Raw genomic sequence first — 19,532 nt, 5'->3', positions numbered from 1 at the left:
GGGAACCCCAGCCCATGGTGCCAGGAGGATTGTGCCAGTACTGTGGACATGGAAGTTCCTGACCTTCTAGGCAGTCAGGGCAGACTTGCTGGGCCCTGTCCAACTTGTGTCTGGAGGGCAGGGCTTTGGTCTCAGCCAGCTGAATTCCCTAAGGGTTGGAATGGAGTTGGCAGACAGCATGGGACCTGTGGAAGGTGCTGGACAGTGCCCAGAGCCCACACCTGGGATTCTGGACCCAGTTGGATTGGGAGGTGGGCTGGCATGCCGGGACAGCTCTGGGGGGCTCTGGAGTCCCCTCCTGGAGGGCCCCTTGGAAGAGGTGAGTCTCCTGGAGCTGACTTGTGTCACGAGCTGGAATGTTTGGGGAATTGATATATTCTTGTCATGGAGCGTGCGGGGCTGCAGTACCAGTGGAGGGGTGGGGCTAGTGGGGGAAAGCACTGTGCTTTGTGTACCTACGTGCCAGCATGAGTGCCAGCTGGACTCGGTCAGAGCCGCGCTCTGCTCACTCTTCTGAGCGCCGGGCCAGCTGTAAACAGCAGCTAATGAGTGTTTGTAGTTAGGTGTGTCGAGGTGCATGGGGAGCTGTGACAGGAAGCCGCGGGGAGGGCGTCTCCCCTATCCTGATCCCCAGCCAGGCAGGGCCTCTGCCCTCCAGGGGCCCTGCCTGCCCCCTGCCACACCCTCCCACCTGCTGGCTGGGCTGTCTCTGAAGCTTCCATCTGCTGGGAGCAGGGAGGGCCTCAACTGGCTGCGCGGGCATGCATAGGTGTGGACGGGAGGGTGTTGGAGCTTTGGTGTGTTCAGATCCGGGCATTTCCACAGCAGCATGTGGGGCTGTCAGCGTGCGTGCGTGTGTTTATGTGTGTGTACTATGTCTGATTCTGTGTGTGTGTACACACCCCTTCCCCAGAGCCCTGAGAAGAGGATGGCCCCACCCCCATATTGGCCCTGCTCCTTTGGTGCCCTTCTTGGAGTGCAGGAAGTTGGGGGCTCTCAGGTAGGCTGGGGTGGGGAAAGGGGATGACCCGTTCTGCCCATCAGAGGAGACAGGAGGGAGAGGTCTGAGCCCCAGCCCCAGGGGACACCCATAGCTGCTGCTTGCATCCAAGAAAGTGGAGAACTTGGTGCATACAGAGCCCAGCCGGCTCTCTGGTTCTCAACCCCTCAGGAGGTGGAGGGAGGTCAACCCTAGTAGGTGGGGGTCCCACGGTGCTGGTTGGTGAAGTGTGTACCCTGCCCACAGCCAGGAAGGGGTGGCACGGGGTATGGGGAGCCACAAGGGGTGCCCGCATGAGGCCTTGCACGAGAGGAGCAGAGAGGAGAGCTCTGTGGCTAATGTGTCCAATTAAATTACCTCAAACCCTGCGGCGGCAGCTGCTCCCAGCGGGGCCCTGGGTACAAATTGGATCCGTCTCATTACCATGGGTGGTGTCAGCGGGGCCAGAGAGCGGTGGCCAGCTTAGCCAGCACACAGCAGGCCTTCTCCCCCTTGCTCAACCTGGGCCTGCTCCACCCCCTGGCGCATATGCTCGCTCCAGTACCCCTCAGATTTGCCAGGCCCTGCATGCCTCCTCACCGTCCTGACCCCTGCCCCTGGCAGCCTAAAGGCCCCTCAGAGCCCTCACTGTCCTTGGAATGGGGGTTTCATGCTCTATATGGGGTCCACCCTAAGGAAGTTGCTCTCGGGTCACCCGACACACCTTCTTCCCTCTCTTGATAATCTGAGCACAGTAATAATAGCAGGTTCTTATGTGTGGAGCACTCTGTCTGTGCTAAGCATTTTGTGTGCATGCGGCAGGGAGGGGCTTGCTTCCGCTAGGTCTCTGGGGTCAAAGAGCTGTCTGTCAGAACCTTGGCAGAGACCCTTGCTGCTCTATCCCTGGAGCAAGTTACTCTGCTCTTCTGGCTTCAGTTTCTTTCTCTGTTAAATGGGTATGGGGATGGTTCTTATTTCCCAGGATTGCAGGATGAGGCAAGGTAAGGCGGGAAACATCTTTAGCAGAGAGCCTAGTCCATGGTAAACACTCAGCCAGTGATAGCTGTCATCAGCATTATCCTGCACCAAGTGATTGATGTCTGCAATGAGGATTCTGGAAGCTCCAAGGAGGACATGCCCGCTTCAACCCTGGTGGAGGAGGAGTTGGGGAGGGCTTCCCTGAGGCAGTGTCAGTCAGTTACCTTTGGAACAGCAAACCTGTGTTGAGTGATTGCTGTGTGGCAGGTGCTGTCCTAAACACATGACACATGTTGGCGCCTCCATCCTTAGACCACTCTGGGAAGGGGGAACATGCAGTTAGAAGTCGGCTTGGGGTTCCAGCAAACATCAACAGACCCGGGAGCATGAGCTTTGAGTCCAGGGCCTTGGGATTTGAAGGAAGAATAAGAGCTTGCCATGGGACCAGCAGGGGTGAGGTGGTCAGTGTGGTGGGGGCAGCACATGCATATGAAGTGGCTTGTTCAGCTGGAGTAGCAATGAGTGCTTGAATGTCTAGAAGAGAGGTCTTGGTGGGGGGGAGCATGTAGCAGCAGGAGTTGAGGCTTGGGGAAGGTGTGTTGGGCCAGGTTAGGGAAGTCCTGGCATTTTTTTTTTTTTAAAGATTTTATTTATTTATTCATGAGAGACACACAGAGAAAGGCAGAGGGAGAAGCAGGCTCCATGCAGGGAGCCCGATGTGGGACTCGATCCTGGGACCCTGAGATCATGTTCTAAGCTGAAGGCAGAAGCTCAACCACTGAGCCACCAGGCGACCCAGTCCTGGCATTCTGAAACAGGAAAAGTGGTTGTTTTTTGTTTTTGTTTTTGTTTTTCTTAAATTAGGGCAGTGGAGAGCCATGGATGACTTTCAAGCAGATCTCTATAAAGAACTTTAACTGTAGCAGTGTGGCGGCTAGGAAACCTGGAGGCAGGCAGGTATATGGAGCTGGAGTCCTAGGTTAACACATTTGTCCCCACCTTTGCCCAGGCCTGAGTCCAAGGCACCGCACCAGGTGTCGGCAGCATCCAGCTGGACTGGGCCCTACCCTTGGAAAGCTTGTGGCAGCTAATAGGCAGTCAAGGGGGTACTAGGTGAAGAGAGGTGTGTTTGGACACCCCCAGGGGGGCTCACCTCAGGACATAGGGTGTCAGAGAAAGCCTTCCAGAGAGGATTGTAGCTCCAAGGTGGGCAGATCTGGGGTCCAGTGAACACAATTGGTGCTCCTGGGGATTGGATCTGCACCCTACCCCATACCATGGGCATCCAGGCCAGGCCCTGCAGGAGCTACATAGCTCATACTCCAGCTGCCAGGCCTGAGTTCCAGCGCCCCACCAGAGCCAATCTGTCTCCACGGCAACTGGGCAGGCACCTCCCTCTCAGTGCCCACGGCCCCTGGCACAGGGGCCTATTCCCAGCAGGGCTTGGGTATGTCTTCCCACTTCCCTGGGGGCTTGTCTCAGGGCAAACGCCCTCACACTCAGGCGCTGGCAGCACACGGACGTGTTGGTATTTGGGTCCGTGTGCCCATGTGATGTATATGCATGCAGGAGGCAGGGAGGCAGGGATGGTCTACCTTGCCTACCCATCTTAACTGGGGATTTATTCCCCTGGGGATGAGGGTCGGATGGACACTAAAGAGCATACTGGCAGGATTAACTGTCGGCCTCCGCCTCAGGGATCATGGTGAGGAAGGCAGCCCAGAGAAGGGGCAATTAGGAGGGAACTGCAGGTCAGGGAAGGTGGCAAGGGAGAGTCTCCTAGCAGGGCCTGGCAGGTCCACAGATCACCTTGTCCGCACACTCAGCATTTCCTCTCATCTTCACAGCAGCCCCACAGGGGAGATACCATTCCCATGGTTGTACAGGTAAAGAGCCCGAGGTACAGAAAGGTGGAGTGTCTCATCAGGTCACTCAGCAGAGCAGGGATGAGATTGCAGGTCAGCCTGACTCCAAAGCCTGGGTTTTAACCACCAGGCTCTCCTCTCCGGTGCCTCCCTAATCCCACTGGGATCCGAGCCAGCCTGTCTCTCAGCCCATCACTTGGAAGGGAGTGCTGAGAATTGGTATTGGCTGCAGAGCTGGACTCAAAGGGCATCCCCAGTGCCTCCTTTAGTGCTTGAGGCATCCCCTAAAGCCTTTGTTCTCAGGTCCCTGGAGTAGGGTGGAGCTACCCCGCCTTCCCTCTCTGCAGGCTCAGTGGAAGGTTCCTCTCAGTCAAGGGGAGGCTCTGAGGAGAAAGGGAAGAACCCCTCACTCCCTGCTTGGCACCTGCCAGCCCTGGAGGAGCCTGATGAATCGGCTGTGTGTGGCCCCCCCAGGCCCATTCCTCCCTCTCCAACCCCCGCCTGGTTGGGGAGGTGCGAAGGAAGCGATTTCACAGCCTGTCAGCTGAGACCTAAAAATACCCAGAACTCCAAGATGCTTGGGCAGGGGGAGGAGAGAGCAGGGACCAGGATGGGGTGCTGGGGGGTGCAATGCTAACTTGGCCAGAGAAGCCCTCACGGCTCCACAGTCCTACTCCGACACGATGGGCAGAGATTCCCTCCATCCCTCATCTGACCCCATTTCTGGATCTCAGGAGCTCTGGCACTCGACCTAAGGGAGGGCTTAGTCTCAGACAGGAACCGTGGAACCCAGGCCCTTCAGAGCCTCTGGTCGATGGCTCTTTCTCCCTCTCCACCCCTGAGTTGGCTGGCATCTTTAGGCCGTGGGAGCCAGGCTGGGCCTGTGCCTGCTTCCTGCCTGGAGGTGCCCGCTTCTGTGAGGGGAGAGGCGTGAGGAAGGCAGCGTGGATGGGGGTGCTGGCAGGTGTGCAGTGTGATGTGTGAGCCACCCAAGCACTAGAGGGGGGCAGAAGAGAAGGGGTGTGGCGGCCCACGTCACTGCCACGTGTCTATGTGCTAAAGCTTGGCACAGGCCCCCCTGCCACGAGTCAGCCGGTGCCCAGGAAAGGGGACATACGTGTGCATGCATGTGGACCTGCCGGAATTGGCCTGTCCTGGGTGCCAAAAAGCTTGCGGATATGTATGACTGAGTGAGTGTAGCTATTCTAGACAGAAACTGGGTGAAAGCACAGGAGCAGGTGTAGAAGTATAAACAAACACATGTATCACGCAGACACATGATGGTAATGTGTGCTTCCCATGTGGAGACATGATGGTATATATGCCTGTGCAGAGGGACATAGGAAGACCTCTCTGGAGCACCAAGCGAGTCACCTAAGAGACTCATTAGGGAAATAATGCAGAGTGGCAGCCAGAGCATGGGCTCGGGATCAAAAGTAATGGGAATACCTGGCTGGCTCAGTTGATGGAGCATGAAGCTCTTGATCTCAAGGTCATGAGTTCAAGCCCTATGTTGGGTATAGAGATGATTTAAAATAAGTAAATAAAAATTTTAAAAAATGTTAAAGTAATGGGGTTCAAATCCCAGTTCTACCATGTATTGACTAGCCGTGTGCCCTTGAGCAAGTCACTTAACCTTTCATTGCTTCATTTTCCCATCCCTAAAGGGGAGGTGATAATAGTACCCACTTCAGGGCACTGTGAGGAGGACTCAACGAGTTGACATATATAAACTGGCTGGAACCATTCCTGTCGTCAAGTCAGCCACAGGCGTATGTTAGCTCTTCTCATCGGGTCCCCCCTTCAGTGACACAGGTGGGAGCATCACGTCCAGAGAGGGCAAATGACCTGCCCAAAGTCACACAGTAAGTTGGTGGCAGACCTAGGACTGGAACCCAGGTTCCACTGCCTTAAGATGGAGGCTTGCTCAAATTTAGCACTTCATGATACTGCCCCCACTTTGGACCACAAGAAAGTCCTGCAACATAGGACTGTAACCCCATTGGCATCTGGGGCCTGCATCCTGCCAGGGCTGGGCTGAGATCATGGGAACTTGGTGTTCTGAGCATCTTCAGATAATGCTGGGTGGATGGGTCATCAGGGCAGTGGTCAGTTGCCTGAATTAGAAACATGCCACCGATTAGCCTGTGGACTTGGCCAATTACTTGACCTTCCTGAGTCTCAGTTTCTTCCTTATAATGGAGTAGCAGTATACATATTTTATAGGGTAATCATGAGGACTAAATGAGATCATGCATGCAGTGTCTAAAGTGGCTGGAACACTGTACCTAGTAAATGTTCAATTATGTTAGCTGCAGTTAGAGCTCGTGCAGAATCCACCCACCCAGTGCTCCCTAAACAGTCACTTCCTTTGCTTCTCTTTCAGCCCCTGGCTGCCCCTATTCCCTTCCACCTGTCACCCCACATTCCAGCAGGCTTAGATTAATCAGGGACTGACTTGCTAGCAACCGAGACCTGTCTTTGTCTCCTGTTATTGGCTTTGCTCAGGAGGGAACAGGACCCATCAGTGGAACTTAGACCCTGAACCCTCTACATCTGGCCTCATCACCCACTTGGTATAGGAACAGAGAAGCATCATTTCCTCTTGGGTCCTTGGTCCTCCCTCTGTAAAGTAGAGAGGCTGGACCCCCTAGTCCCAGAGCCTCCTGGTCATGTTGCTGTGTGACCCCGGAGGATCCCTGGCTCAACCCACTGGAGAGCCCTTGAGCTGGCAGGTGGACAGGAAGGGAGGTCAGCTGGCTGCCCTGGGTGAGTGGAGCATCTGGGATCTGCACTGACTGGTGGCCTACCATCATGCTGGCCCGCACCTGTGGCTGCGTAGGAGGGCATGCAGGTCCGACTGGCTGGGCACTGACATTGGGGGAGGCTCAAGGACAATGACTAGAGAGAGCCCTTCTTGAGGCCCTGGGAACTGCTACTGCAGCCATTCTCCCCTGCTCTCCTCTCCTTCTCCCCAGAGCTTGCCTTCAGCAATTCCTCCTTCTTCCCTGTCCTTCCTCTCTCCTTCCCCTTCTCAGAGTCTCCCAGTATCTCCCTCTCTCTGCCTCCTCCACTTCAGGAATGTTGACCATTTTGTAGGGTGCCTTCTTCCTTGCTCTGCGGAGGGAAGATCTCTTCTCCCTCCTCTGTCTCTGCTTCCTGAGATTCCTTCTTTTCTCTTCCTACAACATGAAGAAATATCCCTGTTTCTCTGGATCTTCCTGGCTCCCCCTGCTGCCCCTGAGCCTAGGTCTCTCTCTTACTCTGCATGGGCACACCTAGGCTCCTTCACTTCTTGTACCCTGGCTCTCTCCCATTTCAGAGTCCCTCCCTCCCCAGCGTCCCCACCTCCACCTCCATTCTTCCAGTTCCTTGGCACTCCTTACTCCTCCACCAGCTACCCTGCCCTCAAAGTTTCCCTGTCTCCTTCAGAGATGATGGGGCTAATGGGGGCAAGCCAGGCAGTTTCTGTGGCTGGTGCTGCTAATCAGTATCTCAACAACCCCCCAACCCCTGTGAGTTGAGAAAGGGGGTCAGCCCAGGGCCCAGGGACTGGCAGCCTTGCCTCCTAATTAGTAGGAAGTAATTGCCTGGAAAAAAAAATTCATTTAGAACGAGACTCTGAGACTCCAAGGTAGAGCTGAGCCAACTGATGGCCCCTGGGAACCAAGAGGAGGGAAGCAGCCCAGGTCAGGATCTCAGGAAGCCCCTGGACCCCCTTCCTGACCTCCCCCCAGCACCCCAGAAGTACAGAGAGAGCACTGGGCTGAGAGTACTACCATCTTCATCTGAGTTTTGGTTCTACTGCTCACTGTGTGACTTGGGGCAAGCCACTTATTTCTTCGTTAGGTTTCTCTCCTTTAAAATTGGAAGAATGCTTCGGTATTATGAGGGTTGATTCAGACAATGGCTATGAAAGCACTTTGCAAGCTGGAAAGTGCTGTGGGATTGTGAAGTGTTACTGTGTTCCTCCAGTGTGCTCTCAGATGAGATTAGGGGTTGTGGAGGGGTGAAGCAGTGAGGCTTCCAGAACATAGAAGGAGGGGGAGGTGGATCCTACTAACCTGCAAGATTAAAGGCAGACAGATGTGTTTCAAGTGCCAGTCTCAACACCCACCAGCTGCACTAGCTCACCTCATCTCTCTTGACCTCACCCCATCTGTAGAATGCTGACCATCATGCTTCCTCCCGGAGGAGGGGTTATAGTTTTAAATGAGATCGTGTTTGCAGAGCTTTCAGCAGTTCTTGGCTATAGTAGTTGCTCAATAAATTATATTGTCTGTGTGTACTGTAATTAAAGACTGTTATCTTTACTCCCTACTTGGATCCAGAGAGGCAGTGATTTGGGGCATTGTCTTCAGGTGGTTTTATTTGCTTAGATGTTTGTTTTTGGGAAAAGAGGGATTTCTACACCCAGTGAGGCTAATATGAAGCAGTCCCTAGAAACACCAAGCAGATCTGCTTTTCAAAGAGCCCCCACCTGTGGAGTAGGGAACAGGAGTGGGCAGAAGCTGTGGCTTTCTCTCCTAACTCCCACTTTTTCCTAGAGAGGGGCTGTGGGCAAGGTTCTTATTTGAGTGGTTGTGAGGTGGTGAGCCTTTGCCCTCAGGGAGGCCTGTTTACAAGTCTTTGTGTTCATTTTGGTAGGACTTACCCTACAGCGGGAGAAAAGGCTGTGTTTGTTTAAACAGATCTATCCCACCCTCCTGGGAAGAGGGAGCAAGAAGTTTTTCACTTAGCCCTGGTTGACCACTGGTTTGAGTCTTCACTGTGAACTAGGTAGTGTGGTGCTCCAAGGTGGCTGCAAGGCAGTCACGCTGCCTGGAACGTGCAGGTTATTGGGTAGCGCGGCAAGCTCAGAGTGCCATATTTTGTCCCCCTACCTCCCATGGGTAAGGGGGCAGCGACGGGGGGGACTGTAGGCCACTCCTTCCCTGTCCACCCAACGCCACTGCTGGGAACCTTTTGTTTCTGCTCTAAGCACAGTGCCCGCACCAGCTACCAGGAAGTAGTTCGGCGCGCTCCACTTGAGGGAATGGAAGGTGGAATTTACATCAGTGGGGAGGCTTTTTGTGTCCTGAGTTGAGTGCTAACTTGGGTCCTCGGCATCTGAGGACCTCATGGGGGAAAGAGAGTTCTTGAAGTCTCCTGGTCACCACCGTAGCTTCAGGTCCTGGCTGATCAGGGAGGAATTGGCACAGGAAGGTGGGATCACTATGCTGCAGTTCTGAAAACAGCTCCAGTCCTTTGGCTCCTGCTTGTTAGGGACAATGCAAAGGTCGGCCTGGAGGAGGGAGCAGTCCCAGGACCAAAATGGATTTCAGCACCAAGGACAGGAGCATCGCGGCTGGCACTTGTTTCAGCACCACGGACAGATCTCAGGGCTGTTCTGGGGGGCTCCCTCCTAACAATTACGGTGCAAATGATACCCCAGAATGTGGTAGAATGGCACCTCCCAGACGGAATCTCAGCCACCTGCCTTACGTTCTAACGAGGAGACTTAGGACCAGAGAGTTGAGTTTGTTGCCTAAGGCCACGCGCCCACAGTGACACAGTGGATGGCAGAACTGGATTTCAGATCCCCAGTGGTCTCTCTCCAACCATTTCTTCCCAGCTGGATTTCCACTAGTTTTCTCCCTCCTTCATAAACATCCCTGGGAGCAGCTTCACATTCCATTCTATTTCTGAGAGCCCTTGAGCTGGCAAAGATTAAGTGTACCCTTTCCCCCACCAAAACCCCAGTCAAGAATCTGAATCCCAGGATGGAAGACCCCTAGCCTCTGAGGCTCTAAGCATCAGGTGGGAGTGTGTTGTGGCAGGACAGGTGCCCTGGCCTGTAAGGAAGCCTTTGACTTGGGGAGCAAGAGTTGAGTCATCAGCATGAGGAACTCTTAAGTGCTCTGAGATCCTCAAATAAAATAGAGCATACCATTCCAACCTCAGCTTCTTTGCAGCAGTGTATTATTAATAACAATAAGATGCTGACTTAGGCCAAAGCACAACAATGCATTATTCATAGGAGTAACTAGTGGTAAAGGCCTGCACTTCATCTTCACATGTCCCTGATCCTACCCTTGCTCCACAATCCTGATGGAGAAGCCCTCCACCTGAGTTCCTCCTTTCCTAGGCTCCTGCTGCTGTGATGGATATGATCATTGTCATGGCTGCCCAGGTGGATCATCAGCTTTGGATTAGGGTGGTTGGGGAGGGTGGCTGATTCCCAGCTAACTCAGGGCTGGCACCTGATCCTGTTTATCCTGGGTGCCTTTGACCCTCATGACTTCCAGACTCAGCAGCTCTCTAGAGTCTGCATATGGTCCCTCTCCACACACACACATCCACGCACACCATCTTTTGAGGCTGAAGACTGAAGCCAGACATACCAGGCTTCCCTAAGCTAGGAATTGTGGGAGTTGGGAGTGGCTGTGGTGAGGGGAGGGGTCACCAGATAGAATATACCCCATCACCATTAAATATGACAAGAGATATGAAACCATAGGTAAACTCCAGAGCACTTTGTAAACTCTTCTTCACTGAAAAAATGGGAGCCATTATTACAAGGCAATGCTCTCTGTTGGAAAAGAGAGCCAGGGTAGAGAAGGCATGGATGAGGCCTCTGTAGCTCACCAGGCCTTTCTCCCCTGATGAGGAGTGGAAGTGCTGGTAGATCCTGACATGTCCCCATCCAGTTTCTTGCTAGAACAGCTCCTGGCCCATCCAGACAATCCTTCACTCGCTGTTTACTCACTTGGCATCTCCTCTGAATTCTAAACCAGGGGTATCGCAGCTGGCACCTGTTTCAGCACCGCGGACAGATCCCAGCCGGCCTCTGAGGCCCCTGCCAGGGCACTCTCCCTAGCTCACTCGTGCATTATCTGTTTTTATTACAGTCAAGGCTGAGGAGGCTTGCTCCTGCTAAGCCCCTATTTTCAGCTACTTGTAACTTTCCAAAACAATCCCCTGGGGCCTCCTCTTTCACCAGCCTTGTGCCCTCCCCAGGTCTCCTTGGCTTTCCATTGAACACTCAGGGAGACTGTCCAGGGGGCATGGTGGTAGGGTGGAGGCCCAGCATTCCTGGGAAATGAATGCCAGGCTCTATTTCTCCTCCTTTTCCTTCTACCAGCCCACTTTGTTTTCTTTTCTCCTAAGGTGGGTAGCTTGAAGGGAGTTACAGAGTAAAAAGAGGGCAGAAAATTCAGCATGACAGGAGGCCCGGAGCTTTGCGTGGCTATGTAGGTTCAGAGTTTTGCTCCTTGGTTTTCTGTTGCTTTTTCCCCAATTCTGCCTTTTTCTGGCTTTGTGTATGTATGTTGGGTCAGGAGGAGGAAGGAAGGTAGGATAGGTACCAAAATGTCCCCCCTTCCCATGCCCAAGAAGTCCTAGGGCTGGTAGGCTCTGCACTTGTAAATGCTCTCCCACCTTCCCCCCCATTTCCATCTGCTCAGCATGCACATAGAGGGGTGCTTCCTTTGGAAACCTGTGACTCCAGATTTCACTGCTTTCCACCTTGAACGTCATTATGCAGCCAGCAAAGGATAGGGGGAGGTGCTGGGGCATGCTGTGTCGTAAGTAGTGCAGAATCAAGTGGGAGGAGGTGGGATTAGGATAGGAAGGCACTGGCAGATATAGCCCCAACCACCCCCAACATCACTCTGGTTTATCTCTGGAATAGTGGTTGTGCCCTAGGCAGTGCCAGAGACAGGGCCCTGGGCAAGTCCTGGGCTACCCCACCCTTCTTTGTTTTTTGCTCAGGCTCACCGTTGTCTAGCCCCAGGGGCCCAACCCCCAGCCTGTTCTGGGGATGTTTAGGTGCACTGAGCCTCTCTCTAATGAGGGTGCTTTATTGAGGCTGAGGGCTGGGCCATTGGAGGAGGAAGGATCCCTGGGAAGGGTGTTTGTGAGCGGAGTCGCTAAAGCACTTGAAGTAACTCAGGTACTTGCCCAGGGCCCTGTCTCTGGTACCTTTTTTTTTTTTTTTTAACCTCTCTTCTGCTCTGTGCCCTTGGGCAAGTATTTAACCCTTCTGAGCCTGTTTCTTTGTAAAACATGCACGAGAATATTTACCTCTAGAGGGGTGCCGAAGACTATAAACATGATTCAATGCTGAGCATACTTGAGTGACTATGATGAAAGGTATTGGTAAGATCTAAAAAGAGGAAAGCAGTCTAGGTTGGGAGGGTGTGGGGGTGATGGGACAACTTTGGAAGGCCTAGATACAGAGAGTGTGCGTGTCATCAGCCGAGGGTGCAAGAGAAAGCAAAGTCTCAGGGAAAGCATCTGTGTACACAGATTTCCAGCATGTCAAGCAGCTTCTCTGTCTTGTATCCTGGGCTGTGGACCATGGGGGAGCCCAAGCGATGGGGAGACACAGTGTTACCCCTTGACTCTGCTTGGGGGAGATGCCTACCCCCAAGAAAAGGGCATTGGACAGAAGGTCAGTTAGTTGAGGTTTGGAGAATGAAGAGACTGCTGTGAGCACTTGTCATCAGGAAGGGCTTCCTGAAAGAGGCAGTCTTACCTGGAGAGCCTTGAACAACTTCATGCATTTGTTCAGCACTTACTTATCCAGCCTCTCCTAGGTACCAGACCTGGGACTACAGAGATGAATGATCTGGGGTCTTGGCGCTCCAGGTGTTTCCAGTGGGGGAAAGACAGAAAGTGCTACTTATTAACCCACAATGATGAATTGCCATAGTTACGGAGGAGGGAATGTGGGAGGGAATGAAGACCATCTTGTTTAGGGATATTAACAGTAGAAGATAGAAGGAAGGCATTCCAGGCAGAGGGAAGAGCTTGTGCCCAAGTGGAAAAGGGGTTAGCCTTCTTGCAGGAAGAAGAAAAGTTAGTTAGGCATACCTGGGTCATGCAATGGAGCCCATTGTGGAGGGCGGGGACATCCTTCAGCACAGAGGGAGGCAGCTGGAGTTGCTGTGAAGGGCAGGCTCCTGTCCTTAATTTGCCGTGCCTGTTTCTTCGTCTGTGAAATGGGGATGATAATGGTACCCGGTTGTGGAGATCTCATATAAACTTCCTGGCACAGAGTCTGGCCACAAAAAGTGAGTGCTCAGGTAATGTGAGCTATTATTTTATCTTGACAGAACCCCGGCAGGGGAAGTCAGGGGTTGTTATCACTTGAAGATGAACCACTGGGGTGAGTACAGGGTTCACTGTTACCCCAGGGTCACTGGCTGTAGACAGAGGTATGACTAGAATCCAGGCCATCTGCCTCCAGCTCCTCTTGCTGTCCCACGGCTTTGCCTCAGGACAGGCAAAATTTGAGTAGATGAATAATGGACATGGGAGAGAATTCCAGGCCAGAGGAAGTATATGAACATCTAGATCTCATGGATGGCAGAGGGGGCTGGGCATCTGCTCATGGCCATGGCCATGTGCGTGTGCGTCTTTGTGTGCTTGACTGTCAACACAGGTGTCCATGCATGGTATGAGTCTCCAAGGCTTGGCATGTGTGTGTATTTGTGTGTACATGGGTATCTGTGCATAGGTGTATGTTTATGCATGTGTGCGAATGAGCATGGGTGTCTGTGCGAGGGGTGAGTCTCTGGGGCACGTGCATGCACATGTGTGGGGTGTGGGCCACATGATTGTCTGTGCCAAGAGTAAGTCTCTGGTATATGCAGGTGTGTATATGAGCCATGGGTGTCCATGTCGGTGACCTGGGCGTGTGTGTACCTCTTCCCCTTCTGGCTCCTGTTCTTCCCCCGCACCCCCGGGCAGCTGCTGAGCATGCCCTCAGAAGTCCATTCCCTCTCTAGCAGCTCCCCAGGGCATCCCAGCAGCCAGCAGTCCTATTTGATTCTGTTCATCCATAAATTATGGCTTGCTGAGGAGATGAGAAGGAGTCGGGAATGGGGGCAGAGCCCTGGCAAGGATCAGGCTCAGGTCTGCAGTTCACACCTGAAGCCCAGCCTGGCTTCCAACTGTTGCCCCACCCCAACCCCCTTGCCTCAGCCCTGTAGATCCTCACCACTGGCATTCACTGGTGCTTTCAGTCTTGGTCAGCCCTCAGGGCAGGGCCTGAGGGTAAGACAGGACCCCTGGCCTCTGCTGTCTTGTGGGGAAGAGCTAGATGTGTATCTAGTTTGGTATTTTATTCAACACTCATTGAGCGCCGGCTCTGCGCCTCAGCCCCAGATGTCTCTAATACGGGGCAGACGTGGTAATACTATGATAATAGCTAGCATTTGTTGCCTACTTATTTTGTGTCAGACACTGTGCTAAGGCATTATATTTGCTAATTCCTTTAAACCTCACAATTGTCCTATGAGACCTGTACTATTATTAGCCCCCATTTACAGAAGGGAACACAAAGGCAAGCAAAGATTAGGTCACATGCCTTGGAAGAATAAGAGCCAGAACTTGACCCAGAGAGTCTGGCTCCAGAGCCCTGGCACTTAATCATTGCCCCCTAAAGGAAGGGTGCAGGCACGGTGTGATGGAAGCTCAGAGGCAGAAGAAATTAATTCCCACTGGGGATCTTATGGAAACCTTCCTGGAGGATGTGCTTTTCATCTGGGTCTAGAAAAGTCAGAAATTGTCAGGCAAAGATGGTGTGGGGGAAGATTGAAAGGGGCCCTGGTGTGTGTGTGTGTAAAAGAAAGGCTCAAACTCTCACAGCAGCCTCTCCCATCTCTTCCCTCCCATCTTGTCTTGGTGACAAGTAGGATGACACGCAAGTACCGAACATTTAACAATATTTACTGAGCACCTCCCATATGTCAGCCTATCACAGAATATCCGGAACGAGCAAAGCAGATACAGCTCTTGCCTTCATGGACTCTGGAGTCTGGTACACAGTAGGTGCTTAATAAATGGCAGCCTCTGTTATTATCATGATCCCTAGAAGCCTGGGGTCCTGCTCACTTATTCTTTCAGCAAGCTTTTGTCAAGTACCTGCTGTATGCCCAGCTCCTTCCTTGGTCCTGGGAAGACAGTGGTGAACAGAATGTTAGTCCTGCCCTCATGGAGCTGTTGTCCAGCCTCAGAGGTGGGCTGCCTCCTCGAACACACAGGCTTTACCCTGAGAGCCCCTTAGCTGGTGGCTTGGTCAGGAGCACAGGACCCCACTGGATCATCGTTAAACCCAAGCTCTGGTCAGCTGACATGCCCACCACAAGCTTGGGCAGAGGGGCAGCAGCGTGCCCAAGCTTGCGCCTCACTCCCAGGACAGCCCTGGGATTGGACCCAGGAGGGCTGGCTCTCCCCGCTCCTAGCTCACCCTGCTGCCCAGGGCTCCTGGCATCATTCATCTGCCCTTGTCTGTGTCTCACCCCCAAGGACCCAGGATGTCTCCTCTGCCCAAGGATAGGTCGTGGAACCCAGCCCTGTCAAAGGCTGACGAGGGCTACAATATTTTCTTTCCCCAAATGTTAATATGCTGATGCTAAGGAGACTTGAAACCATGTATGTCATTGGAGGAAGGGTTAGAAGGGCCAGGGCGGCTTCGCCTGGAGAAGACTGCAAGGGGACATGAGAGCTGTCTGCAAGGATTTGGAGGCCTGTCATGTGGCAGAGAGAGCCAGCTTGTTCCTAGCAGCTCCGGAGGGCAGGCTTGGGAGCGAGGGGGGACAGGAGGTGGGCAGGGCGAGATGTAGGGAGACAGATTAGGCTCAGGATGAGGCACAGCAACCCTCCCTAACAATGCCTGGTGGTGGAGGGCCTGCCTCCTGCCGAAGCAGCTCCTTGTCACTGACGGGGCTGCCCAGAGTGTTTGTGCGTTGCTGGGGCCAGACTCCATGATGGCAGAGGTGCCTTCCAGCCCCACACATAGCGATCCATGCTCTGGGAATGGGTTCACTCTGGCTGGCAGGCAAGAACACACGCTTGCACCCCTCGAAGGCAACAACGCTTGCTGGCTGAGAACACCGTCACCTTTGGTCACCACATCAATGCAATTTGCAGTGACAAGCCTTTGTTTCACCCCAGCTTCAAGGGCTGTCAGTGGGCAGCTGGAGGCCTGGGCGGGGGAGGAGTCAGACTCCTTGCCTGGAAGGTGACAGCCACCTTCCCGTGCCAGAGGGGGATCCTGGATCCCCCCCATCTAGGGGGTTCTTCTTTCCTTGGCAACACAGCTTTTTCTTCAAATGGAACTTTCTACAAAAGCCCAAGATGTGAAACAGGGAAATACTGCTGCCTTTTTTTTTTTTTTTTTTAAGAGTTGCCCACCTGGAGCATGGCCTCCTACCCCAGCACCACAGCTATCAGATCAGGAGCTTGCTAACCCCCCTCTGGTCCTGCCTCTCCCCCACTCAAAAACCTCCCATGGCTCCCATGTCCTACAAAACACAGCAAGCCCCTCAGCCTGATAGACAAGCCCCTTCCCATCGGGCCCCACTCCACTCCCAGCCTGTCCTCCACCACTTCACAGCCACTAACCTAGACCAGCTCCTCAAACAACGTGTCTGACCCTCCCCCCACCTCCCTTCTCACCTTTGCTCTTGCTGTTCCCTATGTCTGAAATATCTCACACTCACCTCACAACCATCCCCAAACTACACCAAATACCACCCCCTCAGGGAAGCCTTCCCAGATAGCCCTCTAGTCCAGCAATTATTTCCTTATTTGTGCTCCCATAGCCTTCTGCTTACTGCTGAAAGAAAACCAACACCACCAACCTTCATCATAATAGGTATTTACCCAGTGCTAACAGTAACCCCATGGGGTGGGTTGTCTTTACTGGAAGACAATGAGTGGTTAAGATACTTGTCCACGGCCACTCAGCTATTAGGCAGAAGCTGCACTCACACTTCAGTCTTTTCTTGAGTGTTCTGGAATCTGGAGCCCCAGGCTGGGTGGTCTGCCACTCACTGGTGCTGGGGCACCTGACATGCTAGGAAATAATTAGCTGAATTCTTGCATCTTGCCTGTCCCTCGTGCCCCCTGGTGGATTCTTAACAGATAGTGGTTGAAGAAAGCTCAGACCAAAAATGGAATTTATTTTATTTAAAAGTGAGTTCAACAGAGGAAGGTGCAAGGTCACCTGCTTTCCCAGCCCACATCACACCCCCCTCCCAGACTCTTCCAGCAGGGCAGGGGCAGTTCCTGTGGAGACAACTGGAAAAAGCGCAGGTCCCCTTCCCAGGAGGTGCATTTGCCCCTCTCTTCGCTGCAGACTCGAGTCTTGGGGCCCTGATGGCATGACCTATGGTGTGATGGCCATCACTCTCCCCATTTATCTTGCCCCCCTCCCTTTCTCTCTGAAGCCTGGAGGTTAAAGACGGAGGCAGATGTGGCCTCTCCATCTTGCAGAGCTGTGTTCCTCTACCCTGGAGAGGGAAGAGCAGGACCAGGTCCTGGGGGTCTGCTCGCTGCCCAGGTCAGAGTGCCTAGGTGCTGTGTGCACCCTGGAGTTGACAGTGAACTAGGTGCAGGGCTTCCCCAGGGGCAAGGCTGTGGACTCGGGACAGGAGGAAGCTTAGTTGGCCTGGCAGGTGCACTGGTGGGGACGGGGCAAAGATGGCATTTGAAGTTGGGAAGGGAGAAGTGGGGCCCAAGCAGGATTCTCGGGGGAGCAAGTGGTGAATTGGCTGCCCGGAGCACTAGAATGAATGGTGGTAGGAGAGAGCCCCAAGGGTCCAGAGAGCTGGGCTAACTGCCGGCCCTTCCCCATGAGGCCCCACAGCCAAGCAAGAGAGACTGGGAGCCTAGAAGCTAAAATCACAGGAATCAGGACCAGACAGATATGTCGACTCTTAATTACCACCATCACTGTTACCGAAAAGCCCACGCAGGCTCCTCTGTAAATAAACAGTGTCTATTTGCCTTTAGGACGCATCCTGGTGCATACATATTTACAGTGCACGTGTGATCTGTGCTGCTCTCTTTCGACTCCCCCACATGAGAATTTCTGAAATTTTGCCTGCCTTGCATTTGGTTTGAGCTCACGTTTGCAACCACCTGTGAGAAGGCAGGGAGGTTTAATCGCATTCACACAGAAGACTGAATGGTTATGTGACTTGTCCAAAGCCACAGTGAGCAAGTGGTGGGATTTGCACAAAAACCTGGGATTTTTGGACCAGGACAGGTCTGTCAACATGGCCACTTCTGAAGTATAAGACCCCTGAGCTCTTGGAACAGAAGCTGCCAGTGACCCTCGAGAGCATTTACGACACTGCAGACAGTGTAGGTGGGGCTGGAGCCCACACAGTGGGAGCATCATAGGCAAGCTCCAGTGATAAGGGTTGGGGAGGACAGGGTGTACATGGGTGGGCTTCCAGCCCAAGGAAAGCTGAGCTGAAGGGGGATGAGGGCGGGTCAGAGGATTCCAGAAATTCACTTTTGGACTACATATGTTGCTGTTGAGTTTGGGCCAGACACTTCTGAGGGTCTGTTAGCGCCCATGGGGCAAATGTCCTTAGAGGGACTATAGGAACTAGTAATAAGCCCTTTGGGCAAATGGGGCTGGAGTTGTGGCTCAGAGTATTGAAGGGGATGGAATGGTGCTGGGCAGGAAGGCCGTGCAGAAGCAGTGGCTTTTTAAGGGGGATTAGAAGTGTCCACTGAGGCCTGGCTGGGCTGGGGGGCATACTTGGCCTCTCCCTTTGGGGTGTCAAGTTTGGGTGATGGTGCGGATCATCTGGATTCACACAGAGCCCGTGCAGGGAGAGCCTGGGAGGAACTTCAACCTGCACAGTTGCCCATTTTACAGCTGAGGAAACGGAGTCATAGAGAAAGGAAGAAACTTCCCAAGGTCAGCCAGCAAGGCCCAGAGCTCCCAGTTTGGGGGCCAGATGGAAGGGTAGGGTAATTGCTCTTGGGGGGCTCTGGGCTGAGGGAGGGCACCGGCCCCGGCCAATGAGGGTCTGACCTGTGCATGTCCTCCCCAGGGGCGCCCACCCGCGATGTCCTGCTGGTCTCTGCCATCATCACCGTCAGCCTTAGCGTCACCGTCGTCCTCTGTGGCCTCTGCCACTGGTGTCAGCGCAAACTGGTGAGGCTCCTGAGGGCCCCGGAGGCGGGGCCTGGCCCTGCACCCCGCGCCCCAGAGTTCGGGCTCTTGAATCCTCTCAAGGATACACGCAGATGACCCACCTGCTCTCATAGTCAGGCACCTTTCCGTAGGAATTCACATGCGTGCGCGCACTGGGTTTGCCTGGGTGTGGGCCCAGAGGTCTGCGTGTACACCCAGAACCACACACCTAGGGACACAGCTGTGGACAGAGAGTCTCACAGGCACGAGCACGTTCGCAGCCTCAGGCTCACACGCCCCACCTCCCACTGAAAGAAGCCGCAGTGCCTCGGAGTTGCAGCCCCTGCCACCCCAGCCGCCCCAGCTCCCCCCAGTGGGAGGCGCGCCCGCCCCGCCCCCAGTGCGGCACATCCATCCTGGTTCTTGGGGTTTGTACAAGCACAAATGGCTTCTTTTCATTTTTAACGAGGGCTGGGGAATTAACGAGCAGGATTAGGCCATCAATAAGTAATGAGACCGTCAGGAGGGTCATTCATCTCCTGAAGGCCGGGAGGGGGAGGGAAGCCAGGAGCGGTGGGTCTGCCCTGCCACCCGCAGCCTGCTGCTCCCTGAGGAGGGACGGGCACAGGCTAGACCACACCCCGCCTCCCCCCACCCCGGTCCTGCTGCCCCAGCCCAGAAGTGCAGAGGGGGCTTTGGGGACTGCAGTGGGGCATCCCCAAAGGTGGACGGGCCTTTCCTGGAGCTAGGGTGAAGAAGCATCCCTGGCGGACACCTCCATCCC

General features: G+C 53.9%; 1 protein-coding gene across 6 annotated transcripts in view; it reads left to right on the top strand.

Moving 5' to 3' along the window:
• SYT7 (synaptotagmin 7) overlaps positions 1 to 19,532 on the top strand; it is a 58,869-nt gene that overhangs the window by 4,776 nt on the left and 34,561 nt on the right. For all 6 annotated transcript variants that reach the window (XM_077861868.1, XM_077861866.1, XM_077861864.1 and 3 more), the window contains exon 2: positions 18,666 to 18,769. In XM_077861868.1, the coding sequence (XP_077717994.1) occupies positions 18,666 to 18,769 (104 nt within the window). The remainder of the gene's footprint in view (positions 1 to 18,665; positions 18,770 to 19,532) is intronic.

This window comes from Canis aureus, chromosome 21 (genome assembly GCF_053574225.1).
Source record: "Canis aureus isolate CA01 chromosome 21, VMU_Caureus_v.1.0, whole genome shotgun sequence".
Lineage (NCBI taxonomy): Eukaryota > Metazoa > Chordata > Mammalia > Carnivora > Canidae > Canis > Canis aureus.
The sequence above is the reverse complement of the archived record's forward strand: the minus strand, read 5'-3'. Positions and strand labels throughout refer to the sequence as shown.